General features: G+C 38.8%; 1 protein-coding gene across 8 annotated transcripts in view; it reads right to left on the bottom strand.

Annotated features, from left to right (window-relative positions):
* The window catches only part of PARD3B (par-3 family cell polarity regulator beta), a 536,941-nt gene that overhangs the window by 275,472 nt on the left and 241,069 nt on the right, over positions 1–20,400 (bottom strand). For 6 of the 8 annotated variants that reach the window (XM_083842789.1, XM_083842795.1, XM_083842796.1 and 3 more), the window contains one exon: positions 5,927–6,098. In XM_083842789.1, coding sequence (XP_083698915.1) covers positions 5,927–6,098 — 172 coding nt within the window. Of the gene's footprint in view, positions 1–5,926; positions 6,099–8,021; positions 8,129–20,400 lie in introns of all 8 variants that reach the window. The other 2 variants (XM_083842794.1, XM_083842793.1) reach the window with 1 other exon arrangement.

The raw sequence follows: 20,400 nt of genomic DNA, 5'->3' as shown, positions 1-20,400 counted from the left end.
CAACTCAAGGTGTCTGGTGAGGTTTCAAGGAGCAACAAGAACACACGTAGATGAGCTACACCCAGTGTGGCCTAGCACTCAGCCAGCCCATTATCCCACACCTCACTGTGGTCAGTAGCAAATGTTCAGGGAGGGGGCATAACAGCAAGGACAAAGTGGCGTATGCTACCAGCTTGCATAAATAAATGCTTGAAAGACTTCCAAATCAGAGCAGCATCCAGTCTACCGTATGTTAAGTCTCCAATGAGCCACTTCCTGTGAATTTGTCTAATTCCACTTCACCTCATTGATTTTTGGCCCATAACACTGAATTACAGAATTTAGCTGAATGCTTCACAAAAGAGGTAGCTTGGGGATGTTTTTCTTTTTAATCTGTTGAACGATCATTTTGTTTGGTACTCCTAGTTTTTATGTGGTGAGGAAATAATCATCATTCCCTCTTAATCCATCCTAGTATTTAAAACAGTAAGATGGCTGTTTCTATAGGAAAGTTAAGAACGGACACAATCATCGAAAGGTCATTTTTCCCTTTTAGCTGGAAGACTAAAAACAGTTGACCAGAAATACTGTACAAGATTCATCCTCATCTCAAATCTAGTGAGCGCAACATTCTACTTTTACTTAATGCCCATAGTAAACTGACTTCCCTGTAATGAAGTAGTGAGTTACGAAGAAAAAACACAAATCAGCAGCCACTGTGTCTATGGGAAAACTGTGCAACATATTGGGAGGGAGGTGCAGCTTTTGCCAGCTACATTCAGGAGAAGTAAATACACAACTCTCCTTTTCACTTGGCTGAGATTCTAGATTTCTGCTTTGAGAAACAATCAGAATCTCAAGTGGCACTTCAAAGTAAGGAGCCAAAAAAATTAACTATCATCTGAGGCTCTTAGAAGGGTAAATAAAACAGAAAGCAATGAGAAAGAGCCACGTGGCAATGGGCAAACTTGCTGAATCATTTAACTGTTACTTGTAATTTTTCTATTGACAACTTCTGTAAAGATGTGTTCATCCGTATACTGGAACATATTCATACGAAAGCAAACAGCTAACAAAACCGTTGGTGAATGAACAATGCAAAACTGTGTAAAACTATATTAACTTGGTTTCTTAAGAAAAAAAGGATGATTGTCTACCCCAAGACATTTATTTGAAGTCTTATTTTTACCTTGAATAATTTCCAACTATCATTCGGCCAAGCTTAGTAGGCTCATTTTCAACCCGAAATAGATTTCACTATATTGCCTCTTACCTGGTAATGCAGCACCACAGAGATTTATGAATACACACGCACACCCCCACACTCCTTTGTACCGCCTAGTTCCAGAGCGTACTGATGGAGACTGTACCATAGTCATTCAGTATGATATTACACTATATCCTTTCCAAACCTCCAGTTGCAAATATTTAGCTTACTTAGGTGGGTTGTTCTGTTTGTTTTTAAGCAATATTACCTTTGAAGCTAGCTATGCATCACAATAATACACAAATAATCACACAAACAGCAACATCGCAAAAGCAGTAAAATAAGGAAAATCTTAGGAAAACCACTGAATAAACAAGTATCAAAAAGCAGTACAGAGTTTTGTGATAGAATTCATTCCATCATTCTGAGCCCCATTCATCACCATCCCCCAAAACCGTCCCTGAGGCAATAAAAGGCTAGAAATGAATATTTCGGCTGGAGAGCTACTTCAGAAAAATGTGGAACTTGTGATGGAAAATATTTTTCTCCTTACTTACCATATTTTCAAGGGAATAATTCCTTACCCCAAAGTAACATATATTAAAGCAAGTGCAAAGGGAGTAGTAGCAAGGGGAATAATGGATGAGAAAATCACTGGGGAAATCAGAGGCAGAGGGGCTATTAGAAAGAAGGGGGAGCCTCTTTGATAACCTACTATGCACATAAATTTAGTACTTACACTGGTACTAAATTTTTGAGTACAGGGAAAGGAAGGGCAGGCTGGTTTGTTTTCTAAACATATAAAAAAATACATGGTATTTTTTATATATTTATACGCATATATATATATATATAAATGCTTTATAGAAAATATTACTGTATTGTTCTTGCTGCAATATAAAGATAAACTTCAGCTATGCTGGTGCAAAGCTCATTTCCATGAATCAAGGACAACTAAGTAATACCAAGCTTAAGTCATGAGGTCAAAACATACCAAGCCTGCACTCTGACTGAAATGAAAAGTTATCTTCAAACCTTTAGCTTGCCTGAGAACAGAAGCCATTTGTTTTAAGAACACAAGTAGACTTTAATTGATCATCACAATTCTTTAAAACCAGATTAAACCAAATGCCACGGAGGAGAAAAATCCATCAAGTCCAGTGGCATCCTCACAACACCTGTGACAAACTGCACAAAGCAATGCATGATGTCACTGCTGTAAGAGCAGCTGTTGCGCACAGAGAAAGAATAAAATTATATTTGCTTAAGGAAATAAATAGTATTGCCTCAAACCACAGAAGACAGCATGTGCTTCTACAATGCTTTTTTTTTTTAAAAAAAATTAAATACAAAATGTTAATTTCCCCTGAATTGTGCAGAAGAGAATTACACTCAGTGTACTGACAAACATCAGTACACTCTGCCAATAAACTGACATTGCAAGATTAAGTTGAACAAAATAGCTCTTATATAAGAAAAAATCTTTCCTACTTTGAAACAGCACGTATGCTGTATACAAGCAATAGCAACATTTTGTCAAATGAATAGTTTCAGTTCATATCTGTTTTCATAACATTAAAAAAGCATAATCATACATATTTCTCTACTTAAAAATGCACTGTCTGCATATCCACCACACCGCATTTCAACACCAACTTGAAAGAGGACTAACCAAATATATGCTGTTCACAATGCCTCCAAGCCTACTTCAATACCTCCACTTCAGACCAGCTGAGACAGAGAGTAAGGATATCTTCCCAAGTTCTGAAGTCACCCAGGAAGCGTTAACAGCCCTTATCTCAGTGTAGGGATCAGCTCTGCAGGACCCACTAAGGGAAAGACATCCAAACTATGACTTCAGACTGAGTCAGAGTGGTCAGTACACAAAGGATATCAGCCACAAAAAAAATGTGGAAGAAGTAACCATCTAATAAAAATATATTTCCCCCACCATTGCTATCTCTATCTAGCCAGTAAGGGCTTTAGGATCAGGTATAACATACAATTAACTTACCTGTATCAAATACACAATTCATTAAAAAAAAAGACAACTTGAAGGCAGTATCTTAAGTGCCTTTTCTAAAATCTGTGCTGATTCTCTCATGCTTGAGGATGACAGCACTTAGTTGTTTCACATGCTTCATGTTTCATCAGGCTCCAAGTATTCTCTGAGCAGATCACTCAATGTTCACTGTTTCTACACAGAACTCTGTATCTGGTTTCACAGCACACAAAACATCCAACAGAAACTAACAGACAGAATAGTTCCACAATCTGTCAATTGATTAAACAATGGATTTCCTACATATCATCCCTAAAGGCCTTCTGCAAAAATACACTCTAAAAGGCCAAACACGTGACAGCTCTTGAAAGAGCTTCACCATGTAAAGTACCAATGCTTGCTCGCTATGTATATATTTAATCACATTCTTGTTCCTGAAATAAAGGTAGCTTTTAAAAATTATTAGTATTTATATCTGCTAGCAAGGTTGAATCAATTCAATAATTAGGCAGCCAGACTACTGTGGTTCATGCATCAATGATATTGATGCAACCACATTCTCCTATCTCTTCACATATATTTCAATTTGCCTCTAATGGATATAGGAACTTAATTTAAGGTACAGGGACTTATACAGGAAAGATAAAGGCAAAATTTAAGTCTAAAGAACTGTTACCAGTGATGAAAAGTCCAGAAGAGGAAACAACTACATTTCGGACTCCAGACCAAGATTACAAGACCGACAGGTAGAAAATCTGTTTTTATTTTACACTAGGTAAATGAAAATCTGGAAGAGAACCATGAAGACAAAACAGATTATATTTATGCTCTCCGTTTTAAGAAAAAAGCACCCATTTCAAATGTATATCAGTATAGCACTAAAAATGAAGTAGAAGCCGAATTGGCTGCTCTTAGCATGCTGTATTTCATCTCTAGACTCCATAGTGCAGGCATTCCATAAATGCTACAAAAACTGAATGATCTGGTAGCTTAATGGTTAGCTCAAGAGTACTGGCATTTAACTGTTTCACATAAAATTGCGTTAAGCTGAAATTCTTCTTCTCTCCAGCCTTCAGCTTGTGTTTAACAGCATAGTAGAAAAACTGCTTTTAAGCTTTTTTTTTTTTAATTTTAATATAGTTCAGAGATGCATGGACAACAGTGTACTACTACTAGTACATCTACTTTCCAAAACATGCTAAAAACATGGATTACACCACATTGTTCCAAAATAACCATAAATGACGTGGCAAACCATTCAAAAATCAGACCTTTAGCCACAAACTTTTCCATACATCATGGCTATCAAAATCAGTGAAGATACATAAAAGATAAGAACTTAATTCTTATGACAAGAATAAGCCTCTCTGAAGATATCTTCATATGAGAAACTCCTGTGTCATTAAAGAGATTTTGCTATATTCACCAGAATATAGAAAGAACCGAAATGACCCATTAAAACAGAAATTTGAATCTAAAAAGTTTCATGCAGCTTGGATTAAAATACTTTCTACAACAGACAAAAATGAGCACAGACTTCCATCAGCAGTTATGTTATGCAGCCTCAACCAATGAACTTCATTAGAAGTTTTATTTTAGCTCATTCTTTTATCAGCCTTTTCCTTTAGATTGCAATTAAAATAAACAGACAACTGAACATTCCAGTTTCTGAAATCAAAACCAGGCTCCTCTACAACATGAGTAGCACAACTAGAGGTAGTTTTTCTATCTTTATGCCACCCACTTACATTCAGAAATTTTATTGCACATCATTACAAGACTGCCAAGAATATTCAAGAAATACAGGGTGAATTGGGCAATGAGCTCTAGTGAAATGCACACAAGTCTCTCTTGAACAGTATTCATTTGCCAAAGGCTGTCAGTATACTACTGCTTTACAGACAGAGAGGAAGAGGATTCACCCTAAGTAAGTTTTTGAAAGTTTCCATATCTAGTATCCAGGTGACAGCTTAGCTCACTCTCAATCCAAGAAAGTAATTAAAACTGCTTTGTGTCCAACTTACAAGGCTCTCTCCCTTTTTAATTTGAAACCAGTGTTTGAACTCTTGGCCTTCCAGGCATGTTGAAGCAATGCAGGGGACCAGAGCTGCAGCACCTCATGTAGTGCGCTCTGATCTAAGAGGGAATTAAACAGAAACCTCTCCCAGTCACAATTTGCTCACCTGGAAGTCAGATAGGCAAACAGGACTCTGTTGTGCAACTTCTTCAACGACAAAGAGATGAAATGTTTGCAACCAGAATCTCCAAAACATGGGACACGCTCAGGTAAAAAAAAGTATGTATGTATATTTGCATACAGGTGTTTACACTCATTAAACCGATATTCTTAAACAAAAATGGTATTTTTTCCCCACTGATTTTCTTGTTAGAAAACCTGTGAATAGGTTTCATCTCTTGAGCTCTCAGATTATAATGAAGGATTGTCAGTAACTTACCTGCTCAAAGAAAGGAGAAGAAAGATCCCAGCTATATGGATGGGCTTAACACAGAGTAAGATAACAAAGCTCAGGTGCAAATTCACTATGCACAGTTACAGCGTTCAGCACCAATTGTTCAAAAGCACAACTTTTGTCATTACAATTATCTTCACTGAATCATAAGGCAAATAATTGTGTGCTAAAAAAAATCTATAAATACTTCAAATCATGAACAGAAAAGAAGAAAAAAGTGATACATATTGGTTAAAACTGGAAAATAAACATGCATGATATACATACCCAGTTTTAGGGCAGAAGGAGTCACTTCAATCTCTCCCCCAATTGGTTGAAAGGCAGCCAACTGAGCCGCTACCTCTGCCTCAAAAGGGTCTGGGCTACTTCTGTCTGCCAGACTGCCGTTGGTGCCATCACTCTTACGGTGAGGTTCTTCCTCATCATAAACAGCAATCAGCTATCAAAACAAAAGAAAACACCATTTGTATATTTAAAGTATTCCCCGAATTTTCTCTTATATTTTTAATGTGAAAATTATCAGTTATGGGAGTACAAAACCAACAATCTTATTTGAGAACAGCTAACCATAAGCATACAGATTTAGGAAAGCACATACATCTGTGTTTAAATACATAGACTCCAGTATGACTTGAGTACATGCTTCAGCACTGCACTGTGCTGGTGTGCTTTTCTCAGAATTAGCATGCTATGATTAGGGAGCATCTTATGTTGTTCCAAAATATTTACAGTTGAACATACTTAAACACACAAACCAGTGTTTAAGTCTTGTGGGTGGGAGCGCATTCTATTTTTTAAAATTGTAACGCTACTGACTGACACAGTGGGCAGAGGTAGCACAGCCATGGATGCTGTATGGAGTACACAGATAAAGCTTTTATTTATAATTACATAATAATATGTTCCAACGACAAGTTCTATCCAGCACAGTGACAGAGGGTGGAGCTCTGTTAATCCCCAATCCTACGCCTCTGTAAGAGTGCAAGGTACACACACACACGCGCGTGCTTGTAGGTACCCACCATAAATCTATCGATAGCCTCTTCCCATTCCCTCCTGCAAGCTTATACCAGAGACTTCACTTCTGAAAGCTGGCCTCACTCACCAGTTCTTTCACAGCTTCAGGCCAGCAGGAAAGCCACGAATAAACATGGACAAGCTGCGAAGTCTGCTATCCAAACTCACTTTAATGATGGTGTGAAAATGATGAAAATCACCAAAATCATTTTTCCTTGGCTAGCCTGGCCTACAAGGAATTTTGTCTTGATCCCTACTCATATGTCATCAGACAATGTATATTAAGTACAGCTTCATCCACAAGTGACTCAGACACATATGCTGCTTGCTGTTAGAGTTCCAGGAGCTGGATAAAAGACAAAAGGATGACTTCCCAATGAACCTACACAAATTACAAGACTGGCTGCTCCCAACCAATGAGACACTTGACATCCCAGAGCCTTCTCCAGGAGGGCAGGAGATGACTGCAGCAGCACTTTTCCTGCCCAATGCCTTATGTAGCACAGCTCTCCGACCATACAACGACAAGCACTTTGCCTAGTAAGTACGTACAAGTTATCTATACGTTTAGGTATCCATTTGTTTTGCTTTTTCTGAACTCCTTAGGACTTACAAAGTTTTACTTAGCTAATACACCTGGTTAGGCAATGTCAAGACGCATGTAGAAACAAAGTCTAAAGGATTGATTTACTATGCTGCCTCTCTCTGTTATTTTAAGGGACACATACATACTCTCTCTATAAAAATATTAGTAGATCAGATCTCCTTTGACACTTCCAAGACGTGTCAAAAATTATATCCTGTGATAAGCAGCATACCGAAACAAAGAGACAAACATTTAAAGGACCTCATTTGCCTAAGGGAAGAAATGAATGTATTAGAGGGAAAGGAAAGGAAAAAATGCAAACAAAAATCCTGAAGGAAGGATGCTTCTAAGGAAGAAACTGACATTTTCAGGTCTTTCTCTCATTTATAATTTGGTTGCTAGAAATGTGTCAGCTCATATTTACCAATGCATATTTCAGAGGCGCACAGAACCCCTTAAATTATTAGGTAGAAAACTGGTTCTCCTTTTTCATATGGAAGCTGTTTCCTTTCCACAGCCAAATAAATAGCTCTTAGAGCACACAATTTAGTTTTTATTTGTCCAAAGCTTATGGGAAACATTAATTTCAGTACCAAAGACTACACTCCTTGTACTTTATTACTGCATTGCAAGAAAACTACCCAGGTATTCACACCACAGTCACCGCCACTCCATCTCTACGCCTCACAACTACATACAGCCGAAAAAAGCACATTTGGAGCCAGACACCAAGAGACCACGGCAAGAAAATGACGGTACCTCTTGTTTGTTATTAAAATGACTATCCATGTTGCTGCTGTTATGGAAGTCCATCAGCGCTTCTTACTACTGTCATTCCTCAAGTGACTGTACTGCACAGCCAGGCACTATTTTGACAGATTAAAAAAAATGAAAACATTTCTTAATGGTATGGAACACACCGTTAATTAATTAACGCAACCTAAACAGAGTGAGGAAAGGAGATACTGTAAGTACTGAATGCAGCGGTAACAAAGATCTGATATCTTTCCTCACCAAGGAAATAAAACTGCCATTTGTTTTCCAAAATGTTTATTCAGGAGAGAACTACTCAAGACCACAGCTGCAGGAGAACCTTACCAGTAGCAATCCTAACAGTATGAATATACCACAAATCAATCAAACCATTACAAATATCAGCCTCAGCCTTTCAAAGGAAAGGAATACAATTAAGGTTATGTAAATCAGTTATTCAAAAATAATTGTTGTAATTGACTTCTTGTTTCCAGTATGGAAAATTTGTTAATTGGAATAGACTGTAAACCCCTCCTGAAGAAAAGAACTTTGGGACACATTAAGAAGTCTCCCACAAATCTGTCATCACATTATTTGCAATATAAGTTCAATATTTACAAATATCAAGAGTTCAGTAGGCCAGCTGATTTTTTTTTTTTTGACACAAATCAAGATAGTACTCTAGACATTTGTGAACTGCAGAAGTTATGAACATACTGTGTTGTGGTTTTATATGCTTGCTGTACTTAAGCATCTCAGTTATTTTTTTTAAATAGTTTATTTAAAGAACATACCAATTCTTACTGTCAAATATATCTATGTATTTCTGTACAGTTGAAATAGTTTTATTGCATATTGTTATAACATCTATTAAAAGGAGTTAGACTTCTACAACCTGCCATCTACATAGATAATAAATTATCAAAAGTTAGCACTTCCATCATTTTTGGTTATTGAACTCCTTCCTACTTATATTGACATAGCAACAACATGAGGTAGCAATAACAAATGGTGCTATTTTGTTAGCATTTTCGTTAAACCTAAGCATGGCAAACTTATCACAATGCAATTTAGTAAAGCCAAATTCTAATTTTGAATTGTGTCCTATGGCACTGCTCTTTCAATATTTTATTGATGTTCCAATTAGGAAACTTGCAGAGAAGTATAAGGAAATTATGTAAAAACATATGACTTTATTCCCAAACACATAGAGCAACACTCACATTCAATTAATATCAACTCTCCTATAAAAAAAAAAAGGTGGGTAAATAAGAGAAGAGGAAAATTATGGTCCCGAGTGAAGGGGTCCGAATACAAAGCAGCAGCCTGTTTTACACAGGGGCATCGCTGCCCACTGGGAGACAGACAACTGATGTAACATTGCATTTAAAACTCCCCGCGAGATGAAATGTTGGCATTGGTCACACGCCGCACACACGGGCAGCCATACAGAGAACTGCGCACTACTTGACAAACCTTGCCTTACAGCGCTTGCCTGTTAGTCCTGGAACAAGTGGCTTTCCCTTGCCCTATGCACCATTTTAAATAAAAGGTTTTGTAATTAATCCGCTTTTCAAACTACACTTTTGACAACTAGATTACTGTTAATACGGTTAAAGAGTGTGTATTTTACCAGCTTTTCTGTGCTGAATTACAAAACAGACAACACTATTTCCTTTCCTATCCCAAACACCACACATGTACACAAAGCTCTAGGAAAAAAGGGATAAAATAAAAACTTGCTTGCAATTAAATTAATCAGCTTTCAATTACTGTCAGGATAAAATCCCTAAGACAAGTTCCCAGTCATAAGCTAGCACCAGTACGTGATTGATGAGATACGACTTTCAACAGCTAGAATGATACATTCAAAAGCACCAGGAAGAGTTAAATGCTCAACACGTACAGAATTTTTCATGTAAGTTGGATGGAAATTTTTCCTCAATTTTTCTACACTCATAGCTTCTATTTCTTCTCTCACTATGGACAAGGGAAGCTAGTAAAATTGTCCATTTGTTCAAGACATGTTTGTTTACCGTCCTGATACTGCTACTTCATGACCTCAACTCTCATTTAAGACAAAAACTTGTATTTTTTAATATTTTTTTAAAACTGTATCTATACTTCTGACAGCCAGTACTCCTATGGGAGTGATAATTAGATACTTTTAAAATGATGTTGAAAAAATCTATTTTTTTTTGTCAATTAATAAAGACTTTTCATACAGAGCACTCACATCTCCACAAAAGAACTGTTCAGAGGGGGGTGAATTAACAGCTCAGCAACTGTTTCACTAAGCTTCATGACATATAGAGAAATGATGGCTCAAGCTACAGCAGAAAATTAAGTTCACCACGGTATCATGTTACCTTGCTCTCTGACCCCTGAATTTGGGATCTGTAGGATTTAATTATGTATTTATCCCTGCACATGTATGACAACGATAGAAAGACACAGGGTGTTTCTATATGTAACATGTTGATGCCAACAAACAGCTAAGTTCAAAATGAAAATAAAAAGATCAGAGGTGTTTGCACCTGCAAGCCACCAGACACACACAGATGGAGGCAGGCTGCAGCTGACAGCAGCTGAAAACAGCCTCCATATGGCCAATGCAGAAAGGAGAAGGGATTCCCACCCACCCCCCCCCTTTTTTTTTTAATTTTTTTCTTTTCTTCTTCCTTCATGTCTTTCAACAAGGTTGTGTGTTGGGCCAGGTCAGCCAACTTCCTGCCCTCAAAGACATTCAAGCACCAGCAACAACACATGATGAAGGCAAAGTTACCTCTTCTGAGAGGCCATCTTAAGTTCAAGATCCGACCTCTACGCGGAGGCTGTGCTGGCCTGTCTTGCCTCCTTTGCCACCTGCTGCCTCCTGCCACCCCTTCGCACAAATGGGGCCACTTTCTGGACCCACTGGGAGTCAGCTCAGGGAACCGAACCAGGAAGAAAAGCAGCTCTCAGCCTGCACACTGCTTCAGCTCTGCCAGCCACATAAAGCAAGCTCCCATCAACACGTGGCTGGGTGGCCGGCTCCTCAGCCCATCGCAGGCCACAAGGCCGCAGTAACTGCGCCTGGCTGCCTCGTTTAACAGCGGCGGACTCCGTGGAGAGCACACCCATGTAACATGTATGTGTGTGTCGTGATGTCTGAGCGCAACAGCAGGACCGACGTTTCCCTGGTTCTTTAAAGGAGCTGTTGTTCTCCCTCACAGATAGACTTCTACCTTCCACATAACTCCACAAGGGGACAAGAACATTTTAGATAAGACAAGATCCATGTGAACAAAAAACTTCAGAAAGGCACTGTGGAAGCTGTCTTCACAGTGTCTTTCTGACAGAGTTCCACAAATTCATTAACGTAAAATTAGATTTTATATATTACTTATGAAAGACTTCTTTTCAAATGGTTAAAAGATTAAACTCTAGTAATGGTACAACAGACAGAACTAAGGTAATTAGGGTACCTCACAAATGGATAAAAGTGTTATTTAATTTTTTCAATTTAAAACTTTCCTGGAGCTCTACAGCCTTTCTTCAATGTTCTTTCAAGGTATTCTGGCATATGCTGATAAGTATTTGAAATGGTATTCTTGCAAAATAGCTTGTCTTGGAATTCCTTTAACTTAAAATAAAGGCTGTCAAAGAAAAATACCCATGTACACACCATATGGCAGCCTTCCTTCACACCTACGTATGAAAACAAATTATAGATATGTTACAGGAAAGCTATGGTGATTATCCCATCTTGTTTACCTACATGCCAGGACTATATACACCAAAGTCTCGTTCCAAAGACCACCTGACACTTTTCCTACTCCTTCTGTCCAGATTTCTTTGAGTATCATCTAAACGTCGCCAGAACAGAATCCTACTGCACACGGTACAAACACCGGGAGGTTCTGCTCTCCAAAATTTGCAAGAGTTTCTTAACAGCCTGTTGTAATTTCTTGTTTACTATCATTGCTATTTATTCTTATTTTGGGAAGGTCCTCAACTAGTCTGCGAAGGTTAGAAAAACTTTATTAAGGTATCATGCCTGAGAAACCCCATCCGTGCATGCTTTTCAGGAATTCTAGCTGGTGTTTTATTTTTTGTGCATGTGTGATCAAACTGAAAGATATCCTCATCTTCTGTTATTCCACTGTAGCTGAACAGGCAGTGTTCATTTTTTTTTTTTGAAAGGTCACAGCAAAACATCTACCTGATTGATGAGACCTTACCCACTTTCTTCTTCCTGTCCAACCTACCCCTCCGTGGGCCACGTGGCTGTACTTCAAACAATGCTGCTGATTGGGTACTTAACATTGATATTTGTGGCAAAGTTTGATGAGCCCTTCAAGCATGACTGAGATGTAATTTTTTAAGCCACTTAGTAGCTACTTGAGAGCTGTTACAGAGATCCATAGTAACAATACAGACATTCCTTGAGGGTTGACTCTGGGTAGCTTCCCTGGCAGATATAAATGCTAGTGCTAAAATGTCAAGGATTTATAATTATGATGGCGGATGCATAAAACACATAAAACAAGCCTTATTAGGGTTGATTGAAGTAAATACACCAAAGGACATTTTTCCTTTCTTCTGTAAAAGATTCATGTTCAGTGCTATTTGTAGCCTGTCATACTCATTATGTTTTCATGTGAAATAGCTTCTGAGTTTTGCTAGATAACAAATGCCCTTTGTTTTCATTCCTCCTCTATCCAAGCGAAGAGCAAATGGAATGAGGACTTGAAAATTCACAAATGATTAGTTCCTTCCTGGTTACCTTGAAGCTGACTACTTCCACCTGTACAGACTTTACAGAGAACTAGCTAATTTTGGAGAGTCCATTTAAAATAGTGCTATAAAATGTAGTAACTACTCTTAAAGACTGCATGTGTGTATTTGTAAATAAGCACTTGAACTGTGATATTTTTTCTAAATTCCACTCCAGTGAGTAGGACAAACAGAGCAGTTTAGGTTGGAAAGGACCTCTGGAAATCACCTGGTCCATTTCTTCCACTGGAAGTAGGGCCATGCTGTCATTTAGCTCAAACTTAAAAGTTGGCTTAGTTTGCTCAGGGTCTTGCCTAACTCTCTTCTGCACATCTCCAAGTACAGAGCTCTCAAGTCTTTGGCTAATTTGTTGCGGTGCTTGAACACTCTCATGAGACAGAAATGTTTCTCATACCTAATCAGTCTCCTTCATGGCAACTTAACACCCATTACCTCGTCTCCTCACTGTGGACTTCAAAAAAGGTGAGGTGGAGTCTTCCCTACAGACAGTTAACTTGCTGCAGACAGCAAGAAGATGCTCCCTATTTGTTCATTCGCCCTCTCCCCACATGCCACACGTTCCAGCCCCAGACTGTACTGGTGGCCTGGTGCTGAGCTTGCTCCAGCAAGCCGATGTTTCTCTTGCCCAAAGGAGAACAAAACAGACAACCACCCAGCTCTGGTCTCACAAGTACTGAACAGAGTAGAGGAACTGCTTTCCTCAACTTGATGGCGACACCTCTGCTAGCCTGCTAAATGTGTATGTAGCCTTCGTAGCCGCAAAAACATGCTGCTGACTCCTGCTCAGCTTATTTTTCACCTGGGCCACTAGGTGCAGGCCCTTCTGCAAACCTGCTTCCTGTCTACAGATATGACCCTTGCCATTAAACCCGAGTAACTTCTATGAAATCAATGAGGTTAAAAATTAAGAAGTCAGACCAACTACCAAGCCACTCTTTTTCCCTTGCGCTCTCGCTGATTTGACAGTATGAAATGGGCAAAAATAAGTTTCTGCTTCAGTCATAATTACTTAATGACAGCATACAAATTAGCTATTTGTTTTTAAATGGCTTTGATCTTTTTAAAGGACACTATGGGATGGGACAATGGAACTTAGGGAGTAAAAAAAGGCACAAAATACTTGAATTGTGAAACCCATCAGAAAGTGTAAAACCATCTGTACAGCACAACACACACGATGACTTTCGTTAGTAGACAGGCTTGATAAATCTTGGGATGTTGCCACACGTCACACAGTTCTCACACTGTGTTTCTGTCTGTGCAGAAAAACATTTCGGTATTTACAACTGCCAAGAGTCCTATTCTTACTGATGCCTAGTTTAGTGAGACTGCATTATTTGCCCTGCCTCTGACAGTTTACGTGTCAGGCTCCAGAAAGGCAAAAGTAAGCTTACAAAACTGGTTGTCACCTTGATGAGGAAAGGTCTGCCTGTAATGATAAACTAATGCTATCAGTCTCTACTGGTTTGTTGTTATTAATTCTGTCAATAAACAGTAGTCCCAGTGGGTTTCTAGTGCACTGTAATAATGCATACATGCTCTTCTGAAAAAAGAGAAAATAATTTTGCCTTTCGTGCAGTAACCTCATTTTCCTAAGAGTCATGACCCCACATGCTTGAGCAGCAGCAGTGTATTGCAGCTGACCTTGACCTAGAGCAACCACATCCCTACAATGAGCTCGTAAACGTCATGGCACTTTTATGCCTAACATCTGAGAGGAAAAGGGAAAACAAAACAGAAGAGGGAAGAAAAGAGTAGTTTAATGTAAGTGCAACAGGAACATCATGGAAATCCTTGGAATTTATGTAACAACTGGCTAGTTCGCATGCTTTGTGTTACCATACTCATTAAAAAATATTGCGAGGTCAACCACTGTCACTCAAAATAACTGTTTTTCTATTTTATTTATTAATTTTTACAGGCAAACCAGTTTAAGAAGTCTACTACAACCGAAGAATAAGCCTTCTATAAAGTTATGCTCTCTCAGAAGATCAATAAAACACAAAATTGTGAAACATTCCGAAACTTTAAAAGAAGTGTGGTGGTTCCAAACACTGCAGTTCCAAAAATATATGTTCTCAAATGAACCATCCGAACAGAAGGACTAGAAAAAAATATTTTGACTTGACATCTTAATGCACCATTACTGTGAAAACAATGAAAGTAAAAGTAAAATTTCCAGAGACAGTCACAGCTCTGGCAATAACAAAAAACCCTTCAGTGACAATTACTCATTTCAGCAATCAGTTCATAACAGACATCCTACTGCTGCCTTGCTCATTATACTCCTTAAAAGAATGATCTACATATTATACATTTCAGTCATTTTTTACCCAAGCATTAGCTGCCCACAGCATAATTTCATAGTTAAGTTTCTTAATTTCTTCGTAAACAAATTAAATGCTGACATCATGTTCAAGATTCACAGCAAAATTTAACATGCTATTTCAACATTTTCCAACTCAAAATTCAGAGCACAGCTTTTGAGAAAACCGTATTTGCAAAGTCAGTAACAGCTACTTACACATACCTATATGTTATGCACCCCTCGGACCTAAACATGCTTGCAAACAAACATCATCTCACAGATATATACATATATATATTATATATATATATACACACCCCTTTCTAGTATCTACACATTGGTACTTTCTATTCAAATACTAACACAGGCTATTTAAACAAAATAAATAAGAAAAGATAACCAACATTCAAAAAATTACAGCACTAGGAATGTTCTCGTCCTTCCACAGCAGTACAGGGTCCAAAATATAAAACCAAAACATACTTTCCGTGACATTATAATTGTTCACCAAAAGGATTTGGACATGTTCCTCACTTCCAAGGCTGAATTTCAATGCCCTGTTAAGTATACTGTTAAGCATGTATTTGATGAAGAGTTTTATGAATTTAACTATAAATAGGCTGACTAAAGTCTGACCTCCCAACAATGAATACAATTATCTAAACTTTTCTTATGGAGACTATCTCCTGTAAGACAAGCCGTGAAAGAAAAGGAAACTCTTCTATCATATTGAATAGAGTGTACAATACTGAGCATGGTTTCATACCTATGCTAATTAAACAAACTCTTTATTAGATAATTAAAAAAACACCAAATAAATTTTACCAGAAAGCTGAATTCAATTAACAGTTACATTACTAGGTGAAATAACCTAAATATTGTTTTAATGTGATCCGAAGTTTTCAGTTTTAACATCTTCATGCTTAGGGCATAGTTGAGTATTGATTGCAGCAGTTTGAATATTCTGCAAAACAGTGATATGTCTTGGGAATAAATGACTTCAGACTATTCAGACCATTACTCAGAAATTTCAAATGTGATTTTTCATAGAAGCTTGTTCATTCATTTTCCACTCTTCATTACAAATGATAAAGGGACCTATTCATAAAGCAAAGCAGTTTTTATGAAAAAAGTCTCAAACTGAATGATATACCAGGCTCCACTTTCAAAAATAAGCTACGCTCCTCAATAAACAGTGCAATGAGAGAGGAGTAAAATCTTTTCAGCTAACAGAAAATTCTCCCAAAGCGTTTCAGGTGTCATGAATTTTTGAGTATCTTGAATATCATGAAAAGCCATTAGAACTGGAGCCACAAGACTAGCCAAGTATTTTAGCCTTCCCCAGAAAAATAAACATGGCTATTCCTCTACCCATCTGCATGGAGGTTCCCACCAGACCCCGCAAAAGGGAATTTGTGTTTTCCAAGCTTTGTTATTAGTTCTCTTATGGATTCATCACAGAATCACATTTGCCTTTCTCACTGCCACATTGCCTAGTTACCTGCCGTTATTCTAATGGTCTGAAACACGTGAACCTTGAGGTTGGCAAGAAATGCTAACAGAACTGTTGATTCTGTTCTTTCTCGACTTTTATGGAGGATTTTTGAACACATTTATTCCCCTCCAGTAAAAACAATGATACCCTATTAAGAGAGGGACATTGTTGGTCCTCTGAATCAGCTCCTCTGCAGGTATGGTTTCTATTTCTTCTGCAGCTCCAGCATTCTGCAAGCAAGCTGTATCTCCACAACAGCACACTTTTCTTCAAGGCTTCCTGGGCTTCCCAAAACCCGAGGGGGAAGAAAGTCCACAAAGTTCCAGACAAAATAACACACGTTCATGCTGCCTTGAATCCTTATCCTCCAGTCAAATTATTTTCTTTCTAAGAGACCAAGAGTGTTTTTTCACACTTAACTGAAATCAAGTCTCCTGGGTTCCTACCCAGTGTAAGTCAAATAGATTTCTATTAGTAATTCAGCAGGCACACACACTGCAGAACTTGACACTGCCATTTAGGAAGGTCTCCAAAATAACTTCACTCCTAATTTAAAGATCCGGATGCCCAAGATGCTACAAAGCAAACAAACCACACAGACTGCAGTGACGAAGGGGAGCCACAGCTGGCAAACCCCAGGGTGACCGCTCTCCATTCTGACAGGAATTGAAACAAGAAAGGTTTAAGAGGCAAAAAAAAAAAAATGCCACTCCCTCCACCGTTCTCTCACCGTTTTATCTTCTGTCTACAAGCTGAACCAGGGACCCATGGTGCGGGGCTGCAGGCAGGCACCCGAAGGCCAGGCCCAGCCCTGTGCCCAGCTGGGCCCTGCACAGTGACGATGAAGAGCTGATCACAACAGAAATCCGCCTGCTCCCCAGAGTCAGAGGCCATCTGCCAACCATCTTCTGAACGGGACATAACAACAGAGGTAATTTATCACCTGGGGTGAATGGAAAATGACTATTTTTTCCAATCACAACGGCATTTGAAGTTAGAATTAGTTAAGTTACGTTAGCCTAACACAAGTCAAACACAAAGACATTACAGCACATCATGATGGGCCCACAGCACAAACAGCAGCTTTGGCCAAGTCTGGTAAAAATCTTTTTGCACTCTCGTTTCCTACATGTGTTGTTTACCTCGGAAAAAATACACCGTTATTAATCAAAATGAAGATTGGAGAGCTGTGCTTTCCAGTCCTTGGCCTCTTGACCTTGAGCACAATGAAGGGGAAGGAGGGCAGCCCCATCCTCTTCCCTGGGCTCCGGGCCAAAGTCACCGCAGCCACAAGGGCAGCTCCTGCTGGCCTCCTAGCTTCTGCTCACCTGCCCTGCTTTCAGACTGGCAAGAAGCTCCGCAACTTCTGCTGACCCAGCAGAGCTCTTCATCTTTGGACATGCCACCCTGCTCTCCCGGGATTATAATCATTTATACTAATTGTTTCTGATCTACTCTTCAACTGCAACGTACAGCACAGAGAGAGGTAGGCTACTGGTTTTGTTGTTGTTGTTTTTAAAGGAAGCTCAAGCTATCAAAGAGGAGAAAGCCTAGAGCAAACCACATGGAGCTAGAGCTTCCTGAAGAGACAAAATGGTGAGCTCCTGACAGCCATCACTGCCACTTCTAGGCACAGAGCACATTCTCATCTCAGTTTATCTAAGCTATTCAATTCAACAGTAAGTTTGTTCAAAATGAAAAATCTGATGAGAACTGAAGAGCAGGGAAGCTTGCTAGTCTTATTTCTTACAGCCCATGAAGAAAATTACATGCAAAAGCTGAGCACCAGTAGCTCCAAGACCTGAAAGACTCCTCCTGGTCTCATCTACTCTATCAGCTGTACAGTCCATCATGCATCATCTACAAACTGCCTCTGTTCAATACAGCTTTAAATGCTAAACTCTTGCTAAAACTCTTTCCAATACATATACAGAATGTTTCCCATTTTTTTCTCAACTAAAATTCATTTTATTTCTCTGCAGCTTTAATTGAACTCCAATTTCTAAAACTAGCTTGACACAAGCCATGAAGAAATTAATATTCTACTAAATAAGAACTGTCACTCAGCATTTCCTAAGCTAAATGTAAAAATTAAGACTGAATAAATGTATGCTAAGTATCACTGCATAAATATGCATATAATGCATTTTTCTTTTCATAAAAAGTGTTAAATTTAATGTAAAGATATTTAATTGCACATCAACATTTTAGTCGTGATCAATCACTGAGAATCAATGTTTTTTTTAAATAAATGTAGAAATATATTTAATTCAAATCCAATTACTTTAAATATATTTTTGTTTACTTCACAATCACTTAGACTTGAGTTGGTTCACTCTCCAGTTAAGAAAAAGGATCTCAGGAATCAATTGGTGTACCAAATTTCTCATCCAAAGGTGCACCACTGAGGGTTTACTCACAATCTCTTTAGAGAAGGGTAGTGTGGTTTTTTTTTTTTTTTGATGCCATTAAAATATTCCAATCCTATTAGGATGCAAATTTAAAGGGGGTAGAAGGAGCACACACAATGCCATTAACATTCAAAAATTTCTTGGTCCCCATTATCAGATATTAATTCTCACATTAACTGATGTTTGGGGGGGAGGGGGGGAATGAACAAATCCATTAGCAGCTGCATTAAAAGTGAACAAAAGAGGCAACAACTGCTGATGTGATTAAACACCTGTCCCTTTTTGAAAGCTTCTGTATCCAAGAGCACCAAATGCGCCATTCCAAATGTCACTTTGCACCAGGTAGGCAGGCATCCCTTCCTGTAGGATACCCCTGACAGCTATCCCTAAACCTCAGTAGTTTTAGCAAGCCTCTAGATAGTTTCCTTTAACACCTTCTGAAGACATGATACAATACTTTTGAGAGGAAGAAATAAAGAGGACCACATTTGTGCATGCAAGGAGCTAGATCGGGCTCCAGCAAGACCAAGCCAGCAGGAGCAGCCCCAGCCACCTCAGCTGGCTCGAAGCATCCTTATCTCTCTGCCCACGTGTGCCTATACTACAAGAACAATCCTGTACATGCTTCTCAATGGCATATAAACCTATGTGATCACGTTTGTGGGAACAGTCCAAGTAGACTGCCATTTCACACAGGGGGAACAATACCAAGCGAACAGCTAGATTTAATTACTGACAGAAAAACAGCACTTTTCCTCCCTAGTGGTGACTTCACTCGCAGCTGAACATGGATGAATGAAAGGTAGATCCTATGTGATAAACACATTTGTCAATGACTTGCATTCTCTTTCTTACAAATCCACAAGTCAGATTCTTGAATGAGTACTACGTAAACAGAAATCCCATAAATTCACAACACATCACTGTTGTAGTCACATTCCTGGTCCCTGCAGGAGTCTAGTGTTACGTTACTTCATCTTAGATGTGTCAACAAACTCGATTTGTCTATAAATCTCCCTCAAACATCATTGGAATTGGTTCAAGATGCACTGTACATCCAAGCAGGTTCACCAATATTCAGAAAGTGACTCAACTAGTATTTCCTTGGAAATTTGTTTTAAAAAAAAAAAGTACATCATCTTTGTCGCTGACCAAGGGAGATTTCCCTGCATCACCAGAACCTTCTTCCACATCTTACGAACGTGCAGGCTGCTGACCAGCGCAGCTGACCCTCTGAGAAGCCTGACACTCCCACGATTCCCTCACAACTGCTCACATCCTTAATTCATCATCACCGCCGGGGGGCTCAGCACAGAGGCTGAGGGCTGAACATACTGCCTCCAACCTTATTTTGGAACCCTTTCAGTATCCTCCTATGCTAAACGACAACAT

The sequence above is a fragment of the Anser anser genome (assembly GCF_964211835.1).
Source record: "Anser anser genome assembly, chromosome: 6".
NCBI classification, from domain to species: Eukaryota; Metazoa; Chordata; class Aves; order Anseriformes; family Anatidae; genus Anser; species Anser anser.
This window is presented reverse-complemented; position numbering and strand designations above follow the sequence as displayed.